This window comes from Nelusetta ayraudi, unplaced genomic scaffold (genome assembly GCF_046127955.1).
Source record: "Nelusetta ayraudi isolate G7.1 ecotype Tasmania unplaced genomic scaffold, CSIRO-AGI_Nayr_v1 ptg000026l, whole genome shotgun sequence".
Taxonomy (NCBI): Eukaryota; Metazoa; Chordata; class Actinopteri; order Tetraodontiformes; family Monacanthidae; genus Nelusetta; species Nelusetta ayraudi.
The window spans coordinates 4,960,155-4,982,064 of NW_027466076.1; the positions used below are offsets into that span (position 1 = coordinate 4,960,155).

The 21,910-nt window shown below is 43.8% G+C and overlaps 1 protein-coding gene across 7 annotated transcripts in view; it reads right to left on the reverse strand.

The window, feature by feature from the left end:
- Positions 1-6,851: 6,851 nt before the first annotated feature.
- The window catches only part of tcf4 (transcription factor 4), a 166,785-nt gene continuing 151,726 nt past the window's right edge, over positions 6,852-21,910 (reverse strand). For all 7 annotated transcript variants that reach the window (XM_076029268.1, XM_076029270.1, XM_076029272.1 and 4 more), the window contains 5 exons: positions 15,655-15,781; positions 12,738-12,897; positions 12,151-12,380; positions 11,470-11,617; positions 6,852-10,063 (listed from right to left, as the gene is read on the reverse strand). In XM_076029268.1, coding sequence (XP_075885383.1) covers positions 10,015-10,063; positions 11,470-11,617; positions 12,151-12,380; positions 12,738-12,897; positions 15,655-15,781 — 714 coding nt within the window. In that variant the 3' untranslated portion in view covers positions 6,852-10,014. The remainder of the gene's footprint in view (positions 10,064-11,469; positions 11,618-12,150; positions 12,381-12,737; positions 12,898-15,654; positions 15,782-21,910) is intronic.

Below are 21,910 nucleotides of genomic sequence, written 5' to 3' on the forward strand. Positions count from 1 at the left end.
AGACACTTCCAACAAGGCCTGTCGTTGTTTTCAGCCAGCGGGTCTGGATGTCTGGAAGGACACCCGCTGGCTGAGTGCGGAGGAAAATAACAGACACTTTGCTGGTCAAGTGCAGTCGAAAGTCTCAGTCCGGCCACAGAGAGGTTTTGTAGACTGACTATAATTTGCTCAATTTGAAGTAACCACTGCTGTCAAATAGTGGTGGCAGCTTAGGAAATGACCGAGTTTAAAGAGAGACGTTTACTGAAACCTGAAGTGGAGGAATGCGTCACGTGACTCTTAAGTGTACACATTGTCCACTGTCCATATTAAAACTGCAATCAGAAGCATTTGCAGCATTCAGCGTCGCTCCAGACTGTCGTCGACTTCATGATCGACTTCATAATTCGTAATCTCGTGTCCAAACAGATCAATCAAGCCCAGTTATTCCAGTCACTGGACACAGTGAAGACAACAACTGAAAATAAACTGCAATTAAAGAGAAACCAAGGGTTTTCCTTCTGCATGGTTTTGAAAATACAAGTGGACACAATGAACATGGCAGTTTGCATGACATGTGGCCCGAGCATGTGTTCACAGACGGCTACTGATGGAAAAAGCAGCATGCCAAGGTCCATTTCATCATCTCGCACGTCTGTTTTCCTACAGTGGCACTGATGTGCAGAACACAGCACCCTCGTTTTCCTCGACTGGCCAAGAGCTCCGCGATGCCCGATGGTTCAGGGCGGGACTGGAGCTCACAGGGGCACGCTGGGAGCTGGGAGCTGGGAGCGTCTCCATAACACAACCTTTACTCACATTCTGATAACTCACGCTGCTGCAACATCTTACATAAGATGAGTGAAAGACAAACTTTCCCCAGAGTCGCTGTTACAGATTGGTTGTTTCCAACTAGCAGGAGAAAAAAATGTTCTTCCGAATGCATCGACGTTGTGTTTTTGCCTGTTTCCTTCACACGTTACACTGTGGGGCTCCATGAGGGGAGGCATCATATTTACTCCTTTATAACTCGCGTGTTGTCTTGCACTGTTTCGTTGTGTTGTTTGTTTACAATAGGACAGCCAGGAGGTTGCAAGCAAGTAGAGGTGTGAGACTTCCTACATGTGCAAGAGCCTCAGTCCTGGAGCAGAACATGTGCCTCAAACTGCAGCAAAATGCCAAGAAAGAAGGGAGAATCGATATTAACCCCAGCAGAACTGATATCCTCCACATATGTCGATGCGGTTACCACTGATTCCAAATATGACCGCGCTGAATATGTGCACTTAAACAGGACTCAGTGACGCCTGTAACTTTAAAGTGTGGCTTCATGTCTTCATCAACTGGTGCCATTTCCTCATTTTAAACAGCATCGTGTGTAAGATGACTTACAGGATTGCTAAATAGGTAAATAACTATATACTATACTATGATATGACCTAATTATGCAGGCCAATTACATGCAGTGATGACATTATTACAACTGTCAACATGACGATGATGTTGGTTCTGGAAGTTAAGCAATTAGCACTCCTGCCTCAACAAACAAGGTTCATGGCCCCACTGTGGAAACTGAATATGTTCGAAGCTTAATCCTGAGTTAATCCCCAATGGATGGATGGATAGATGGATGGATGGATGGATGGATGACTAGGTGGACAAACAGGCTGTTTTGGTGAAGCATGCTATAGTTAACTGTCATACGAGTAATGCTAAGACAATTTCCATCAATCGAATCAAGCAAATCAACTTTTACAAAATGCTACATTTTTTTCAGTCGTCCCTAAGTGCACAATCAAAAAAGAGACAGGCCAGATAGAGTCCTAGTGACAATACATAAAAGTTCTATCAGGTTATTATATATCACGGAGCAAAATGATGCTTTGGATGTGAACGCAAAGCAAAATATCCAGTACTGATATATTTAAACAAAACAACCAGAAAGCAACGGTCAGGCATAGGACTCTGCAGTCTATTTCCCAAAGGATACTGTCGCGCCTGCTGTAAATGTCATAATGTGAATGTCATGTCACAGTCTGACAACCAAGACCATGATAAGGCATTTTCATCTGAAGTGGCAGCGCTAATAATTAACCTGGCACTGTTTCCAGTCCAACGTTTCCCGGCCCACAAGACCGTCACACTGGAACTGAACTCTCTGGGTGGGGATTTTCTGCCTTACACAGTTATTTAACCAGGTGGCCAACGGGGGGAAACACATGTTGAAGTTGAAGCAACACACTGGAGTCAAACAGGAAATAAAGAAGGCTGTTTCAAATATTTATTGAGCAGTGCAGTCAGCGAGATGATTTGCTCTGGGTTTAGTCTTATCTGCAGGGGAGTTCACCGAGAACTCACAGTTCTCAAAGTGAGGTCCTGTTCTTGTAGAGGTCACACAGAAACAGCTGAGACATCCAATTTGTAATAAGACTGAAGGAGCTGTGACCACCATGAGGACTTCATGAAATCCTCCCGCTACATTCAGGTCGTCCAGTGGTGCTTTTTATGATGATGGTGCAACTGTATATACACTTTTTACTAAATTAAAAATCAAGTGTGTCATATGACTTGTGGGCGACGAGCAACATGGTTCAACATCTGTCTCATCAACTTGGCTTAATCCCAAATTTACATTGTGTTTAGACGTCTTTCAAATTAATTGAATGATTTATTTATTTATTTATTTTTAATTGAACAAAGCATCTTCCTTACTTTGCTTGTGATAGCAGTCGGGACTAATGTTCTCCAATGTGCCAATGGGATCGATGGAATCCTTTACGTGCGTTATGACGCAGATTTCACTCGCTGACTAATATCGAAACGACTTCACTTCCAGGTTCCACACGGGTGAAAAGGGAAAAAAAAGAAAGAGTGGAACCCTCGCAGACGGTGTGTAGAGGAGGGCTGGAGGCGTTGGCAGGTGCTGAGTGGAAGCGGCTGTGAGAGTGAGTGGAGTGAGAGTGACAATCAGCCCATAAAACAGCGCTCATTGACGCGGCTCGCAGGCCGACGTCACCTGGTGCTGCCTGAAGCCAGAAGACGGATGAGTCAGGATGAAGGATCACAGGGTTTAGTGAGGCCATTCGTTTCAATAAAGAGACGATTCTCTGCGAAGGTCCATGACGTAGCGTGTTGCCTCTGTAGGTGTGTTACGGGCCAAGGTGGTGACGACGAGATAGAGCGGGCACAAAAGGTGAGGCCAGCAGGAAAAAGACACACGAGGTCTCGACACGTGAGCCCCGAGTGAAAGGACGGCGTGAATATTAAAGGCGATTTAGGGAAAACACAAAAAAACGTTAAAAATTGTGTAATATTTGGAGATTTTTAAGATGAAACAGTGACATCAAGTGGTTACATTATAGATTTCATTGAATTTTCCTTACGGACTCCGTAACCTCCCTCTCCCGAGCTCGCCAGTGAGCTACAGTGGCCTGTGAGCACACACCTGGATACCTCGTCCACCTTCTTCTTCAGTGGTTTATTCGAGGACGCGGGCAGTCGCCCTGTCAGGCTGCTGGATTGTCCACACCAGGCTTCCTTAGAAATATGGCGAAGCAAGTTAGCAGCTAACTGGGAGCACTGGCACCCTTATTGATCGATGGATATTCTTACAGAAATATAAAAAACGTTCTATGGGTAGGAAAACCAAATGACTTTAATTATACTGTGAGTACACACTTCTGTTCATGTATTTATGGGCAGCATGTTAAGCTCTTACCAATATATAAATTATAAATGAAGCCAAATGTTACACAGCCTTTAAAGCATATTGCATACAGTTTGTCATAAAGCGCCGCTCAAGAGCGACCGAATGGAAACAAGCTGCATTTTAAGTGGGAAAATCTTTCGGAGCTTCATAATAGTCCCAACCCACCACACCTGGCAACATGTGTGTGTCTACACACTCCAGGTCAGGGGTCACCGACCTTTTTTAACCTCAGAGCCACTTCATTGGTGCTGAGTTATACGTAGGGCAACCAGTTTGCTACAGTTTGTTTGTATGTATAAATATATATATATATATATATATATATACATATATATATATATATATATATATATATATATGTATATATGTATATATATATATATATATATATGTATATATATATATATATATAAATATATATATATATACACATATATATATATATATATATATATATATGTATATATGTGTGTGTATTTAACATTTAATTTGGTGCATCAGAATTTGATGTCATCTACATTTGTGAATAAAATATATATTGTTAGAAGGAAATTATTATGGTATGGTTTGGTATGTTTTAGAACTACATAATTAGTTATAACTAACTTTACCAATGTACAAATGTTTTTTTCCCACTCATTTGTAATATTCATAATTATTTTTGTACGTTGAATTTCTTTCTTATTGCCTCGACTTCAGATAATCACCTTGTATTTTTTGTCGTCACCTGTTGTTTGACTGAGAACCTCTTCTTCTATTCTATTCTTCTTTGCTATTATTATTATTAGTATTTCGCTATTTGAAAAAAAATATTTTAAATGCCATTGTAATAAACTGTTATCCTTTTAAAATGTTTTTTAATTGCCCACGTGTAGAGCCCTGCATACGTGTGGGTTTATTGAAATGAGTTTGTGTAATATGGGAAATTAGAGAAATTGTTCTGTTGTTTCATCACATTTTATGCAAAACAAAGGACAGGAGTGCCCATTTTGAATTTAACTCATTATTGCAGTAAAACTGGTACAGAGTAACAGATTACAAAGCTCATGGCACAGTCACTGAAAAAAGAGAACTGAGGTGCATATGTACAACAAGAACGAGGGGAAAGAAAAAGTAAAAAAAAAAAAAAAAGTTTACATTTTGGCTAATAGAAACATCAGGGGTAACATAAACATGAGGATACTGTAAGCTGGGAGATGACTTGATTATAGAACAAAGAGAAAATATGAAATGAAATGAAGCATCACGAAAAAAGAAACATTACTTAAAAAATACATTTAGCACTTACACCGACAGATTCAATCATCGTGTTTGACCTAGGTCCAATTCCGAGCAGCTTGTCTTGTTTTTTTTGGATATAAAAAGCTAAATTTTAATGGCAAACACTTAAAAAAACAAACAAACAAACAAAAAAAACAGACTGAAACTGCCTTGCACTGCCTGATATCTTTTTGGGGAAACAGCTGATAGGATTGTTTGCTGATGACCGGCTGTTTTTTTTTGTTTTTTAATAGCAACACACAAATCTTTTTTTCTTTCTTTTTCCTCAAAATGTTCATTTCTTAATGTCCAATCAGGTGCTGAGGATCTTCTGTTCAAACAATTCTAAAAAAAAGAAAAGAAAAAAAGAAAAATCCAAATGCACCGGAGTCAGAGCCAGGCGGAACCCCAGTCAACCAACCAACCGACTCTCTTTGGGTGAGAAATCTTTTTTTTAGTATAATTTAAAAAGAAAAAAGATTAAATTAAGAATAATTTTGTACTATTCTCCTAAAAAAAGCATTTCGAGAAGATGCCATTTTTATAAACATATACAGCCTTTTTTTTTTCCGTCCCTAAAGGAAATGTATTTTTGGTCGGTCGGTCGGTCGTTTGCGAGCTTCCCCCTTTTCGTTTGTTCGTTCACGTTGGGAAAAAGACTCGCGTTGACTCTGATTGGCCGGTGATTCGGTTGTGCAAAGACAAAAACTTGACTCACGCTTGAAAATTTGTTGAAAATTTGGCACCTGGCGACAAACCAGACAAACACAACCTCACGAGAAAATCAAAATGAGAGATCCGCCGTCGCCGTCGTTGTCGACGGCGTCGGCGTCATCGAGTTCTCGCCTCACAGGAAAAAAGGTTTTCCATGACTATTTACACAGTTATCTGCAAAAAATACAATTCAAAAAAAATGGTAATGTTATGAGGCGCGGAGAATTGAACAAATATCATATATCTTTTTTTTTTTATATGATGTTTGATTCGTCCTTACAAACCATCAAAAATGTTCCCCACAGATAATAAACATTATGCAGGAGAGAGAGAAAAAAAAGAAAACTCGTAAAATCTCGACCTCACTACATTTTCAAAATGTGACAAATCTTTTTTTTTTCAACACACACGGAATTTTAACTTTTTCATCTTTTTAACAAAAAAGAAAAAAACATACAACATTTTTTTCCCCCCCTAGAACACAAAATAACAACAGTCTACATGTAAAAATATAACTTTTACATACACAAGTTCAAAATAATGGTAAAGTCTGCCTTTTTTTTTGTTTTTGCATACAATTTACAAATGTCTGTGGTTGCGTCGTGGTCGTGGTCGTCGCCTCGGGGGTCGATCGCGCTTCGCGGAGCTAAACTCTGAAACTCCAGTCCCCATTTTTTTTCCGTTTTTGTCCTTTGCGGATTGCCGTACTGCTCGGAGGGGTCGTTGCCACGGCAACAGCGGTGATAAATGACAAAGTCAGTCCAAAAAAAAAAAAAAAAATGGTAACACTTGAGGGGCCTCGTCGACTTCTGCCAATTGGCTCTCTGAGAAGAAGAAGAAGAAGAAGAAGAAGAAGAAGAAGAGGAAGAAGAAGGAGAGGAAGAAGAAGGAGTAAGAGAAGAAGAAGAAGAAGAAGAAGAAGAAGAAGGAGAAGAATCTTCCCAGAGCAAAACCCTTTGACAGCTGATAAGAAAATAACAGAAGAAAATGGCACCCTCCTTATATAATGTATATAATTTTTTTGTACATTTATATATAGATTGATTTATTCAAATAGATTCTTTTTCCAGTTTCCACACCTTCCTGCTGATTGGGTAGAATTTTTTGACTACGTCAAAATAAAAAAGAAGAGACGACCGACAGAGAACAATGCTGTCACTTTACTAATCGGGTTGTTTGTTTTTTTTCCTTTTATATTTATTTTGTCTTTTTTTTGTTTCTTTGTTTTTTTTTTTACATTTTCTTATAATAGACATGTAAACCAGAACAGACCAAAAAAAAAAAAAAAAAAGTAATAATAAGAGAACCGACCCAAAAAAAAGTCTTAAAAAAGGGAGCGAAAGAGAAAAAGAAAAAAAACCAACAAGTCAGTTTTACAACATGTGACCACACACTTTGTACTGAAGACTACAGAGGCTCACGAACAAGCCCATCAAATATTGATAAAAAGCTGAGAAGAAGCTATGATACAAGAGACGCATTGATCACCGTGGGAAACAGGGAGTGGGGGCGGGGGGGTTATGGAGGAGTGGGGGACGGGGTGAGGGGGCTGACAGGGGGAAGGAGGGGAAGAAGGAGGGGGAGGGGCTTGTCTCGCCAGGGTCAAATCGCCGTCTCATCGGCCTCGAAGCCAAAAAACACGTTTGCCTACTTACATATAAGCATACAGTACATTAAATACAGTTTAGGTTTTTTTTTTCTTTCTTAAATCCAAAAAATACTTTTTTTTTTTCCTTTTTTTTTCTTTTTTCACCTTTTTTTAAATTCCCAGGTCTGGTAAAAAACCTGACTGCATAGAAGCTAACGACTAAGAAGAGCTTTCCCTAAGCTTGCATCCTATGAAAAGACCAGGTCAGTGTCCTCCTCTGGCAACTCCAATGATATGAACTCTAAGAAAGGCACGTTGGTACAATTGTGAAACGTTCAGATTGCATCTGTGGGAATGCTCAGATGGGGGAGGGGGGCGGGGGAGGTTGGATGGGGGAGGGGCCGGAGGTTGGGGTGTGTGGTGGGGGAGGGGGGTGTGGTCGGACGCTGGCGTAAGGCTTAAGAGTCGAGCGGAGAAAGACGACAACTGGGAACCAAAGAGGCTTCCGACGTTCGCCCGACTAAAAATGGGATTTTTTTTTCCGATTGCGGCCGGAGCGCCACGAACGTGATTCATTTTTCCCCCCCCCCCTTTGAACTTAACTGTCGTAACTTTCGTCCTTGCTGGTCCCAAAGCGCCGTCCTGAGCTTGTCGTTCGCTGTCCTGAACCAGTTTCACTCCTTGGCCTTCATTAATTTAGGAAAAAACGACAACAACAACAACAACAAAAAAAAACCCACGATCGCTCGTTCAGACGATCAGATGTTGTTTCCCTCTAATCTCCGCTCTGCGTCTTTAGTTTTCATTGATTCATCATTGATGCTCTCTAAATGGACCTACGCTGCTGTTGAAACAGTGACCCATTCCTGCATTGAACTCTATTATAAGAAGCTTATAATGAACTAACTACGAACTATGAATTAACTTTGAATGCAGAAACTGTTGAACGCTTGTGTGCTTCTAACTGTTCAGCGGAGAAAAAAAAAGGAAGGAAATTATTTTGTCTCTGCAAAAAACGGAAAGCTGAAAGTCTCGGTGCGAGCGAAGCGGCAGAGACGGAGCGGCGGGAACGTTTGGACACGGAGCAGATGAATGAGTGAAAAGGAGGTTGGGTTCGGAATGAGACGTCTCTCTGTCAAAACAAGCCAGGTTCTAACCTCCACTTTGCTTTGTCTCCTTGTAAACGTGAGCCGGTGTCTCCAGAGACGGAGGCAAGCGGTGCCAACTTGTGACATCCAGTGAGAAAAGGTGTGCTCAGCAATGTTGCCCCCACTAGGCCATGTTGCGCACGCGCCACCTATTATTTATCCATTCAATTTTGTGATGCACGCAAAAGGATATTTTTTGGGGCCTTGAAATATCAGGATTTTAATTTAAAAAAAAAGAAATGAAAAAAATCCTTTGATTGTCTGATAATTGGGGTTTTTCGGGAATGAAGCGAGCTCGGGAATTTTTTTTGGAAGTTTCGGAAAATCGCATGAAACATACAAACATGTCGGTTTGTTTCTTGGCAAACACCAACCAGAAGGTTCTGAAGGTTCTGAAGGTTCTGATTCTGGGCTCAGAGGTTCTACTCAGCTGATTGTTCTTTAGCTTTGTCCACTTTCTCCAGACTTTTATTGTTTCTCAGGATTTTCTCAGGCTGCTGTTGCGTGTTTGTCGCCATGGGGCCCCTCCCCCTCCCCCTCCCCTTGACTCCTCCCCCCTCAGCTCAGGCATCTCCAGGAATCAGGGAATGTACTGAATGTGGAATAGTGGAGTGATTGGGCTCTCAGCTGTTTCTGGGGAAGTCTGAGTGACACTCCAGCACTTTTCTTTCAATGTGATCCCTCTTTTTTTTTTTTTTTTTTTTGCATTTCCGCAATGGGCCGAATCGATTGCAAAACGTGCACTTTTAGACGTTGGAAATTGGTCGCTGCAAGTCGTCAGTCGGAAGTTTTGCTCTTTGTCTAATCGTGTGAGACTATGTGTGTCTGTTAACATCAAAACTAGGGATGCACCGATACCAGTATCGGATATCGGTACCGATACCAGTATCAGGTATCGGTACCCATGACAATCCCATGACGATCCTCCGCAGCCTCTCGTCTGTGTCTTTTTCTTCAGGGGCGGATCAGGCACAGCTTCATCGCTTCATCCCCAGTGTGGCGTTCAGGGGTTGGGGTGGGTCGCCGTTCAGTCGCAGGTTGGGCCGAGAGGCCGACGTGAAAACTTCCAACACTTATATTGTGATATGTTTTGGCTCCCTTTTTCCAACAGCCTCCCTTCACGCACCCATGAGTTTTTTGCTTTTTTCCACCTCATCTTTTCCTTTTTTGTCGTCTGCAGTCGTTTTTCAGAGCCGCTCTCGTTCTCTCGAAGGGGCAACGCTGCGGATGAAACCAGCCGTGCGTGGAGATAAAATCCCTCGTCGTCGTCAACTTTGTCCGCCGGCTGTCCAAAAAGATCACCGTGCACAGTCGCCACTCCGCAGCAGGTGGCGCTCCAGCAGCGGCAAAGTAACGTCCGCTTGGAGCGAGCGGAAAGGGCGGCTGCAATCTGTGCTCTCTCGGAGGGGGGGAGGGGGGGGAGAGGGGGTGGTGGCGAAGAGGAGGGTCAGAGGTGATAGGTGAGGGGAGGTGGGGGGGTTGTCTGATCTAATTGGCCAGGCTGAAGTTCCAGAGAAATCTGATTGGTCAGGCAAAAAAAAAAAAAAAGAAAAAGAAAAAAAAGAAAAAGCAGCAACAGGGTCAAGGTTGGGTTGGGTTGCCAGGTCTGTCGTCCCTCAGAGGAAGTGGTCGCTCATCATCTTGATGAACTCCGGCACCTTGGACCTGAGGGGGCGGAGCCACAATTCAATTTTTCAATTCAATTTTTCTCATTGTGACAAGCGCACACTTTCACACAAATCAAATCTGAAAATTAAATTGAGTCAATTGGTGGTGGATTCTTTCAATCTTTGGGATTTCTAACAGCTGTAATAAGCATCTATATCTATAAAAAGGAGGAACAATATGCAGTTCTATGCTCACTTGCAATAGCAAAGTGGTTTTTGGCAAACCTGGACATCACCTGATTATTGTGCATCTGCTTTTTCTTTCCAATATTAATTTAAACGTCACTTCTCCAATTTAATCTTTAATCTTGAATCTAACATTTAATTTAATCTTCGTCAAAATTCTGCAGAAAAAACAGAAGCAGAAAAACAAAACAAAACAAAAAAAAACACAAAAAAAACCCCACAGAAAAAGTGATCAACAGCGCCACCACTCAAACACCAGTCACACTTACTGCCAATCTGTTGTTAAATTGTACCCGGACCAGATGGGAGGTCACACGCTGCCCCTCTAAAGCTGCTTGGATGAATAATCATTGGTCAAGTCAGCGCAACCAATTGAGCCAAATGGATGACGGCGCTGCAGCGCCGCTCTAGTGTCGCTCTGGTGTCACTGCTGTTGCCTGCGTCCATTCTCACTTTCTCTGCGACCGTGTGAACAGCGCAATGTTTCCCATTGAGATGAATCCAGTTGAAGCTGGAATTGAGTCGGTTGAAAGATTTTGCCTCCTGCTTAACTTGGCTTCATTTTTTTTTCCGAGACATTTTTTTTGGCTGACTTTTTCAGAGGAATATTTCACTGATTCAACTAAAAAAAAAAAAAAAAAGATAAACTTTTCTTAGAATGAAATTACTGCGGGAATAAAAGTTTAGGGACACCCTAAGCTAAGATCTTTTTTGTGTGTTCAAAAATGTTTTGGCTGCATCAGCGACGCACAAAGAAGACAAGAAAGGAAAGCTAAATTCTTGCACTTGCAGAAACATTAACGTCCCTTTTAACAGTTGCAACTAAAGATTTATTCCGAAAAAATGTTCTCGCAACCGTTCCACACACAGAGGCAAAACTAGATTTGGAAAACATTTTGCTTTTGCGTTCTCTAACAGGGAAGGAGGGAGACAAAATGAACGCAGACAACAACTTTTTAGACCAAAAATATCGTCTTTGCCGTAACAACTTCTCCATGTTGTAGTGATAAACAGTGAAACGTCACTGTGCAATGTTCCTCACTGGAAGCTAAAGGGACTCTGGGGATTTTCATGTGATTCTGTCTTTTGTCAGTGATTTCTGGATGTGTTGGTTTTGTTTAGTTGTTTTTGACTAAAGGTACAACAGCAGATTCGTTTCTAAGTGAAATCTGACCATTGGGGGGTCGGGGGGGGGGAGGAGATGTTGCTGCATTTTACATTTGTCCCAGGGGGTTGGACCCGTCGCCCATGGCGGCTGCTGCGTGGTGTGCGGCGGCCAGCGAGAGGGGGGCGCCGTCCGACGTCACCGTCCCCTTCTCCTCCTCGCGCCGCTTCAGACAGGCGGCCTTGGGGTTCAGGTTCCGCTCTGGGGAGAGAGTCAGCAGAGTGGGGGGGGGGGGGTCAGTTTGCAAGAAAGAAAACAGTTGTCAGACTGAAGCTCAGCAGACCAAACACCAAAACTGAGCCTCCGTTTCACAAACTTGCAGATATTTGCCAGATTTTAAAACTATTTCTCGAGCCAGCAGTTTGACTTCAGGGTTCGTCCACTAGAGGGCTTTGCGACGACTTAGCAAAGAACAGAGCACACAACATCTCATCGGTGATGCAGGATGAGTGAAAGTAGACGATAGTTAGCATTCTGAGTCTGGGCGATATCACGGACAGTGTTGGGAAAGTTCACCAAATTTAAAGTGAACTACTTGAGTTTGCAAGTTCATCATTGAAAACTTTCAACTCAAGCTCATGGTTCTAAAAATGAAGGAGAATAATGATAATAATAATAATAATAATAATAATAATAAGAAGAAGAAGCAGCATTGAGTTCACAGATGCGTTCTTGAGACATGTACGGTGTTCTGTGAAGAAGGTTGCCAGGTTGGGAGGTGTGGAGTCACCGACCTCTGACTTGCTGCTCCAGACTGAGGATGACGGCCACCGCCTGGTGCAGGATCAGCAGCTTGGTCTGAGGTTTGTCGCTCTTCAGGTGCAGCTGCACCATCTTGCCCAGCTCCTTGAACGCCTCGTTGATGTCGCGCACGCGCAGGCGCTCCCGCGCGTTGTTGGCCATCCTCCGCTCCCGCTCCCTCTCCATCTTCTGCTCCGGGGTCAGGTCCTCGTCGTCGTTGTTGCTGCGGGGACGAGCGAGGGGGAGAGAGTGAGGATTGATTGAAGAGACTGAAACTCCTCCCACACGTATCTATTAGCATCTTCATATTGACTCCGGGAAACGCACAAGAATTCCAATGAACCGTTTTAACCGGTTTTAAACTTGTACAACCGTCAATAAATCTCGATTCTATTTGACTTTATTTAAAACATGTTTTTTTTAAATGGCAAAAAATGTAATTCTGTTGGTTAATTTGTGCATTAGAATTTTGGGAAGGAGGCCTGGGAGCTGCTGGGTGTGATGTGAAGAAGGGAATAAGAGAATTAGATGTTTGATGGAAGCGAACGTCTGAGGTGGGCGGGGTTATCTAGATCTTAACCTCTCAATAGACTTGAGGTCCTTGCTGTCCAGGTCCTCCTTCTTGGCGTCCAGGGACTTGGAGTCCTGCAGGAGGTTCTCGTCGCCCTCGTCCTCCGACTTGATCTCGGAGCTGACGGAGGAGGTGCTCTGGCCCTGGAGGCCTCCTGACAGAGCTGCAGCTGCAGGGCGGCAACAGAGAGCAGCAGAGGGAGTTAGTGGACGGTGAAGATGAACTACGGTTGTGAAGCTATGATGGCACCGCCACCGTCTCCTGGAGACAGACTGGAATATTCACTTTACTGACATCATCATCATCATCATCATCATCATCATCGTCATCATCATTTTCTCATTGCCCCTTTGTTTGTGCCTGTTCAGGGTTTCCTTGAAGACCATCGGGGGAAAATCTCAACGTTCTCAAATGTGGCTATTTATACGCGGAAAAAAACAACAACAACACTGTGCGGCTGTTGGGGGGGCGGAAAGAAAAAATACACACAACAGACACACGGACCGAACGACGCAGCCGTCGCTCCAAAGCTGCGCACAAAATGCCTCCAGTCAGGCAGCAGCCCATTCAAAATGGCCGACCTGCATGTGTGTGTGTGTGTGTGTGTGTGGGAACGCAGCGTGTCTGTGTGTGTGTGTGTGTGTGTGTGTGTTTGGCTGAGGAGTTGGCAGCGTCCCAGTGAAGGATCCATACAGACGTTGGAATAAAGGCTCCTCTGTGAAGACTCTCTCTCTCCATCCCACCCTCTCTCACTCCATCCCTCCCACCCTCTCTCCCTCCATTCCTCCCTCACTCCATCCCTCTATCCCCCGTCCCTCTCTCCCTCTCTCCCTCCCTCCCTGCCTCCATCCTTCCCTCCCTCCTTCCATCCCTCCCTCTCGTCGGCCTGAGCGCCGTCAGTCTCCGCCGCCACTGTCCTGAACGCACAACACGTGTATTGAGCATTTCCGAGGCGGCTTCAGTTCAGTTAAACAGCCTGAACTGAACCAGCAGTGATGTGGTTGCTCTCGTTATTCCGAGCAGTTGTGGTGTGCGGGCAACCAAAAAAATTTGAATATCATGAAAAAAAAAAAAAAAATGTCCGAAATTTTTAAGAAACTGAAAGTTTTTTTTTTTTTTAAATTTAGATTCATTACCCATAGAGTGAAAATTGTCAAGCTTTTATTTCCTGTGATTTTGACGGCTAACGGATCACGAAAAGCTAACATTCATCTGATCTGACCAATCAAAAGAAGGATGTTTTCAGAACAAATGTCAGGCTACTGGAAAATGAGGCCCAGCCAGGTACTGGGTGCACAGCAGAGAGCCGCAGTGTGCACGTGTGAACGAGGGATGAGCGGACGAGAGAAGCAGACGTGTAGCACTCTAGCTAATGGGAAGAAGAGGAAACAGGAGGTTGGAGAAAGTCGTGGTGGGGGGGAGGCGTCCAGGTGTGTGTGTGTGTGTTAGTGGGGGTCGGGGGGAAGGGGGGTTGTCCTCGTAAAACGTTTGTTATATGAACTTCATTTAGAGAGAGAGAGGGAGAGAGAGGGAGAGAGAGAGAGAGGGAGCGAGGGAGAGAGTTGGGGGAGAGAGAGAGGGAGAGGGAGAGGGAGAGGGAGAGAGAGAGAGAGAGAGAGAGAGAGAGAGAGAGAGAGAGAGAGAGACTTGGTTTATGGGTTTGCACCATTTAGTCGTACGACTGTGTGTGTTTGAGGGGGAAAACTTCTCCTGGCAAACTGTGTGTGTGTGTGTGTGTGTGTGTGTGTGTGTGTGTGTGTGTTTCTCCCTCTCTCACCTCATTACACACTTGGCTGTGTGTGCCTGCTGGCTGCAGCTCGGCTGCCAGCTCACTCATTTTCAGCCTTTAAACAGCAGCGAGCTCAGGGCTAATTTGCTGCACGGCGCTCATATACACTTTTCCCTCCTCCATATTCATACTGCATGTGCTGTATTTATTCCCCCCCTCCCTCCACCCAACCCTTCGCCAGGCTCCGTCGACACCCCCCCCCGCCCTCCCTCCACCAGCTGAGCTCCTCGCCTGCTCCGACGCCAGAAAACATTTTCTCAAGTTCTGGATCCTGCTCTGAAAAACTTCTTCTTCTTCTTCTTCTACTAAATACTTTTCATCATCATTTTGTCTTTATTGATTCTTTTTGGAGTGGTTTGTGGTTTGACTGTTCTGAACTCTACTACTAAGCCTCAACTCAGTCGGGACAGGACGTTCATTGAAGGATATTATCACTGCTTGATCGGTTTATTGTTGTTATTTTTAATGTATTATCAGCTGATGGAAAACGATTACTGTTGAAATTAAAATCAGAAGGCTGCAAATAAAATAGAGCCATAAGATTCTTAGATATTAATTATTTAGATTTATTTTGATGAGTTTTTTTTTTTTTTTTTTTGAAATTCAATTTTGCATGTGTGCAATATGAAGTTATTCATTGTATAGTATTAATTAGTGACGATTAAAGAAGTAAAAACCACACCGGCAAGCCTCCATATTCACAGAACAATGAAGCTCAGGTAACCAGCAGTCTAAAGTTTGGACACAGCTGTTTCTTCTTCATCCTGACTGCCACCTACACTGTAGATACACAGTGAAGACACCAAATATATGAGCAAGATATGTGGATTAATGTGGCAAAAGAAGAAAAAAATCTAAATACCTCAATATGTGATGTTTTATATGAAGGGTGGATCTAGATTCTAGATCTAGAAAATATAAAACTTGAGTTATTTCAAACTTTTCTGTTGAATACATATTCCATATGTGTTCATTCGTAGTTCTGACGCCTTGAGTGACAATCTGCAACCTCATCATGAAAATGAGAGAAAAACCATTCAATCAGAAGCATGAGTGCAAACTTTTGACTGCTGGTGTCGCTGAGCGACAGGTTTCTCCTGGTTTCTCTGCAGTGGATTTGGGGGGGGCGGGACCTACCGCGGTACGGGTCGGGCTGGCTCAGGTCCGGCGAGGTGGCCGACTGGACGGGCAGCTGGGGGCCCGACACCTGAGGCCCCCCCATGGAGTGGCCGGCCCGCAGGCCGTCCTCTCTGTGGGAGCCCACCTGGAAAACAGAGCGGACGGTTCAGGACTCACTGGACCCTCACCTGGACAGGTGACTTCTCCTATGTTATTACTTTATTCTAATGAGAACTGGTTTTCATGGCAGAGTTGGAGGGAGAGAGAGAGAGAGAGAGAGAGAGAGGGAGGGAGAGAGAGAGACAGAGACAGAGAGAGAGAGGGAGTGAGAGAGAGAGCATCCCTCCAAACTCTACCACTCAGTAACCAGAAATTTTAAGTGGAGGCTTTAAAATGTCCTCACATTCTACAGCAGGAAATACTTCATGTTAGACGTATATATACATACATTCTTTACGTTCAATACACATTAGAGAGAGTAATGTCACACATAATAATAACTGCATGATAGAAACACTTTCCATACACACTCTCGCACTCTCTTTGCACACGCAGTTCTCCAGTCTGCCTGCTGGGGGCATCCTCTACCTTTTGTAAGATGTGGACGGACTGAAAGTCTCTCCCTCTGTCAAACACATGCACAGACACGCACGCACTCACACACGCACGCATTTCCTCCCTTTAATTTCCTATTGCAGCATTACTACTGGTCACACAGCCAGGGCTTGAGGTGTGTGTGTGTGTGTGTGTGTGTGTGTGTGTGTGTGTGCACAGTCCTGGTTCATACCTGCATGTCTGACAGGTCTATTTACAGTTTTTACCAACTCTCTTGTTTTTAATGTAGTGAGCACATTAGAAAACTGCAAGTCTGCACCAGTGTTCCTGTCTGTGTGTGTGTGTGTGTTTGCCTGGGTTCTTTCCATCTGTCTGACACAAGCACACACACACACACACAAGCACACACACACACACACACACACACACACGCACACGTACACGTACACGTACACGTACACGTACACGTACACGCACTCACGCACACAGCCAGAACAACACAACAACTGACAATTATCTTAATGCCCATATGTTTAATTGTGGGATTTTTAATTCCCAGAGCAGTGAGCAGCTTCCAGCAGGGCCTCACTGTTTTGGCACAAGATGGGCTGTGTGTGTGTGTGTGTGTGTGTGTGTGTGTGTGTGTGTGTGTGAGAGAGAGCACCATGCCAGCTCTCCTATGGCGTCCTGCGGTGCAGAGTTGCTTCTCTGTCTTCCTCCTGAGCTCCTTCACCAGTGAATTCCAGTCTTCACACAAGGATCCCACTGACTGGGAGGTAAAACTGACGAGCCGCTCTGAACACTGACTGAACACAGATTGATCGTCTGAGCCACTGGGGCTGGTGGCAGTGAGCAAAACATGCTTCCTTGAATTTTTTTTTACACACTGGATATTTAAGTGTTGAAACAATAAACACACAACAACCTCAACAAAAGTCGGGGGAAAAAAAACGGGCCTTGTTGTTCACCCTGCGCCGGATCTCCTGCTTCTCTGTTTAACCAGGATGTCGCACAATGTCTCCACCGTCGCCGCTGCGTTGTCAATAAAGTTGCGTCGAGGATCAACTCCCCCTGGTGTGCGTGTTGTTCCAGCTGGCCGACAGACAGCCAGTTCTCACCCGCACAACAGCAAACTTCCTCTCAGCCTCTCTGTCTGTCTGTCTGTGTGTGAATATCACAAAATGTCGACGGGCTTTTCACCTTGCACTACCTTCTATCTGTGTGTGTGTGTGTGTGTGTGTGTGTGTGTGTGTGTGTGTGTGTGTGTGTGTGTGTGTGTGGGTATGTGTGTTTGTGTGTGCGTGCACGCCTTCCTGAAACTGAGTGTCGCCCTTGTTTATGCGTCCATGCGTCTGCTCCCTGCCTGAGATATTTCATTATTTGTCTCCTCTCTGCTGCCGTTCCCTGGGCTGCCTTTCATCAGCCGCCGCTCCCAAATGTAAAATGGCAGCAGAGAGAGAGAGAGAGAGAGAGAGAGGGAGAGAGAGAGAGAGAGAGAGAGAGAGAGAGAGAGTGAGGTGTACATTTTTAATGGCGCACTTTTATATTTTTAACGACCACCCCCCGTCCACCATCTCTCCGTCTTCGCTCTGCTCGGTGAGGACGGAAAACATCAATAAATCACGTCTCTCAACGCTGATTCGTTCGCAGCCAGGTGGACACGCCCACTTTTCCAGACGTCCTATTGGCTGACAGCGTGACCCGGACGACTTTTCCTCGGAGGAAACAGGGATAACCACGCCCCCAACTCTTTTGATTGGTCCCTACTACGTCTCTTTTCTACCTTTGGGGTCATCGTGCTGATTTCACATCGATTTTCCCAAGAAGGAAAAAAGTGCGATGATTAATAAAGCGGAAATAAAACATAAAAAAACATTGAAGAACTTCACTATAAGAAGGAAAAACTTTAACGGAAGTGCCGACACGAAGAACAGCACTGAAATTGAAAAACCAGAGTGGAGAATTGGCTCTGGAGCCGTGTTCTATGTTGTCCACAGAAGCCACATATTGTTTAAACTGTTGCCTCTAATCAATATGATTATCCACCAAAGGTGGCGCACTTGAGGTAGAAGTGAGAGCCTTTGCAGTGACCAATCAAATGATAAGGGGGCGTGGTTATCCCTGTTTTCTGCTAGGGAAAAAAAAAAAAAAAAAAAAATTTCGCATACCGGACTGGCCATATGGCGGCGCACCGATTTTTTTCTTCCCCCAGTGGCCGCTTGAGGTACTGCAGCAATAAAAACGAGCTGAGCTCTCACCAGGAATATTCACCTGCGAGGTGCTGAAAGGTCCAGTGAGTCAGATTTGGCTTGATTAATGACTTTTGTATTGGTAAACGCTTAATAAACTGCTAATAAATACATGAATAAAAGTGTATACTGGCAGTACCATAAATGCGCTCGGCAGGAGGGCTTCTTTAAATACTGGGCTTCCTTAAAAATGTAAACACAGTTTTAAAGACATTTTACATTTCACACTTGGCCTTAAAGGTCCATCTGAATCACCTCAGAGCAGGAAACTGACAAACCGCATATTCACATTCACACCTCTGCAGCTCTGACATGCCGCTCGCTGCAGGAGGGGGGGGGGGGGCAAGACGCTGGCGTTCACAAGACTCTGCTTTCAATCTACAGAACAAATACACCAGCCGGCGCAGCCTCGCACAGCAATCAGTGCGTCCACTACAACTGTGCAGTCTCTTCTGGGTGCAAACTCAACATTTGACAGAAAGCACCTGCTGGAGTAATGTCAACACACACACACGCACACGCACACACACACACACACGCTGGTATACACAAGCAGTAGGAGAGCTGAGGTGGGTCTCCCCTGGTGGTGGTGGTAGCAGCGGCGCCACCAGACTTTCCAGTGGCGTTTTTTTTTCCGCTGGTAATGGACTGAGTGAAAAAGCACAGACTCTTTATGTCAAGAGAGAAAAAAAAATATATATATAGGAGAGAGATGAAAACAGAGGGAGGTCAGAGGCCGAAGAAAATAATATGTCAAGTGGACATATTTCACACTCGGGTGGGAGACGCTGGGACCATCGCTTTAAAGCTGAATTAAAAGGAGCAGAGTGACTCATCTCGCTCTCGGTGGATCTGCGCTGGGAAGACAAAACCCACCTCAGTTTTACAGCGTCGGACTGATGAACTCCAAACTGAGTCAAACCACCAGAACACTGCTGGTGCCGACCACCACGGACACCCTCAATAACACAACTGAGCCCTGTCGGGTTTTTATTGAAGTCCCGGTGCTGTCCGTGGTGCTGAAGGATAAGAATAAGAACGCCTTTATTTATCCAACATTGGGGGAATTTCAATAGTTATAGTGTATAGTTATAAAGTCCTTTTAAATCCGTCTAAAAAAAATTGAAATTATGGTTGTATTAACGTCACAGTGGGCTCTTTGTGTAGCTTTTTTATTGGTTTTTTCCCCGCAGTTGGGCTTCCCATATTTTTTCTTTTTTTCGCCTTTGCCTCATCACTCAAGGCGAGACTAAACACTGTGTTGATTTGCCAATTATCAGGGTCATTAAAGTTTATTTATCTAATTATCTTCATGAACGCGTGGCTGCACACAAGCGTCCGGCACGGCGGCGCGCCGCTGTCCCCATAAATGTCAATAAAAGGCAGATTTTCATATTCAAACACTCGAGGTGAACGACAAGGAAGCCATCAGCATAATGGAGCTTTAACACGACTCTTTAAGGAGCGACAGAGAAAAAAAAGAAAAAAAAAATCTTTTGTAATGTGCAATAACGATGGTCGTGGTAGCTTTGGCCAATATGCTGAATAGAAATGAATACAAGTACTCTTAAAATAACTTCTTGAAATAATGATATGGCATAAAAGCAGCTACAAAAACATGATGTTGTTTTTGTTACAAATATATAAATGTAAAAATGTATATTTAAACTAAAGTTTGGACAAACCTTCTCATGCATTTTTTATTTTATTTTTTATCTTTAGTACTTTCTACACTGCAGATAATTAGATGGATAGATAGAGGAAATTATGCAGCAAAAAAACAAAACAAAAACAGGATCAATAACTCTAAAGCTTATAAGAACTCTGGAGCTTGTTTCCTCCATAGTTCCATGTGTGTTCATACGTTGTATTGATGCCTTCAGTGGGAAACTGCAATGTCAACAGTACAAGGGGTGTGTCCAAACTGTTGACTGCTGGTGTACATGTACCTGTGCATATATATACATAAAGTATATGAGCAACACTACAGTGGTACATTTACCAACAGGAAGTAATGCTCAGCTATTAAAATACATTACATGTTTTTTTTCCTCCCCAGCAGCTTATGATTCATTTCACTTCCTGCTCCATGGATTAAGGCAGAAACGGAGAGACTCCTCTCCTCCTCCTCTCTCTCTCTCTCTCTCTCTCTCTCTCTCTTTTAACCTTTCCCCTCGTTCCATCGCAATCTCTCACTCTCCACCACAGCACAGGGGGAAAAACACACAACTAAAGTGACCCAGACGCATCATCAGCACAGCAGACGGGCGGAACAAAATGTACGACTGGCTGACTGGCTGGCTGGCTGACTGACTGGCTGGCTGGCTGGCTGGCTGACTGGCTGACTGCTAGTTAATAGGAAACCTCCCAAAAAAAGCAAACAGCTCATCGATGACCGCCGCAAAAATCCAAACCTCATTTCTTCTCCGTTTTTCATTCATATTTTTTTCACTCTTTTTCCGCTGCATTCGTCTACCACCTGTTTTCCCAGAGTTATGACCTCAGCCTGCAGGCGCTTTCTGCCCGACACTGCCAAACTACATACAGCTGTGTGTGTGTGTGTGTGTGAGCGAGGGAGGCAGCAAAGAGAGAGAGAGAGAGGAGGAGAGTGAGAGAGGAGGAGAGATGGGCACGGGGCTGAGACATTTAATAAAAATGTGGAGCAATAAGGGGAAAACACATGTGCAGGAGGACGGACGGACAAACATGTGACCAGGATAAAAGAAAACAATAAAGGTCCTAAAAAGACGAAAAGACAAAACAGGTGGAGTGAAAGAAAAAAAATAAAGGCAAAAAAAAAGAGAGAGAGAGGTTGGCGGAGGTGGAGAATGGAGGGATGATGAAAACAGACTGAACAAGAGGAGGAGAGGAAAAATGTGAATGTTTTGGCTTCAGCGCTCGTTCCTCAATGTTCGGCAGTTTGAGGTCAGAGGTGGGCAGTAACCAAGTACAAACACTTTGTCTCTGTACTTGAATAGAAGTTTTACATTAAATTAAATTAAAATAAATTATCAATAAATGTGTTGTTTTATTAAAGGAAAAAAAAAACAAAAAACATTTTTTACTTTTTCACTTCAGCACGTTTCAGAACCAGAAGAAAGTCTCACTTTTACTAAAGTGAAAAAGTGAGAGAGTGGAATCACTACTTTTACTTTTACAAGCATCCAAAAAGTATACTTTTACTTAATGACATAATAAATACTAATAAATAATACTTTTGTGTGTGTGTGTGTGTGTATATATATATATATACACACACATATATATGTTTATATTTCTATCTGCAGAACCACCAGTCCTGCATTATTTGGAACCACTGTGTGCAGATCGACGACTCAGTCAGACACAAATTCAACAACTGGTGGTCGAGCGCGAGGACGAAACGCAACGACTGAGTAACGATCAAGTATTTACACTGCAGACACTGCTGCTGCAAGAGGTGAAGGTGTTGGTGGTGGTGGTGGTGACTC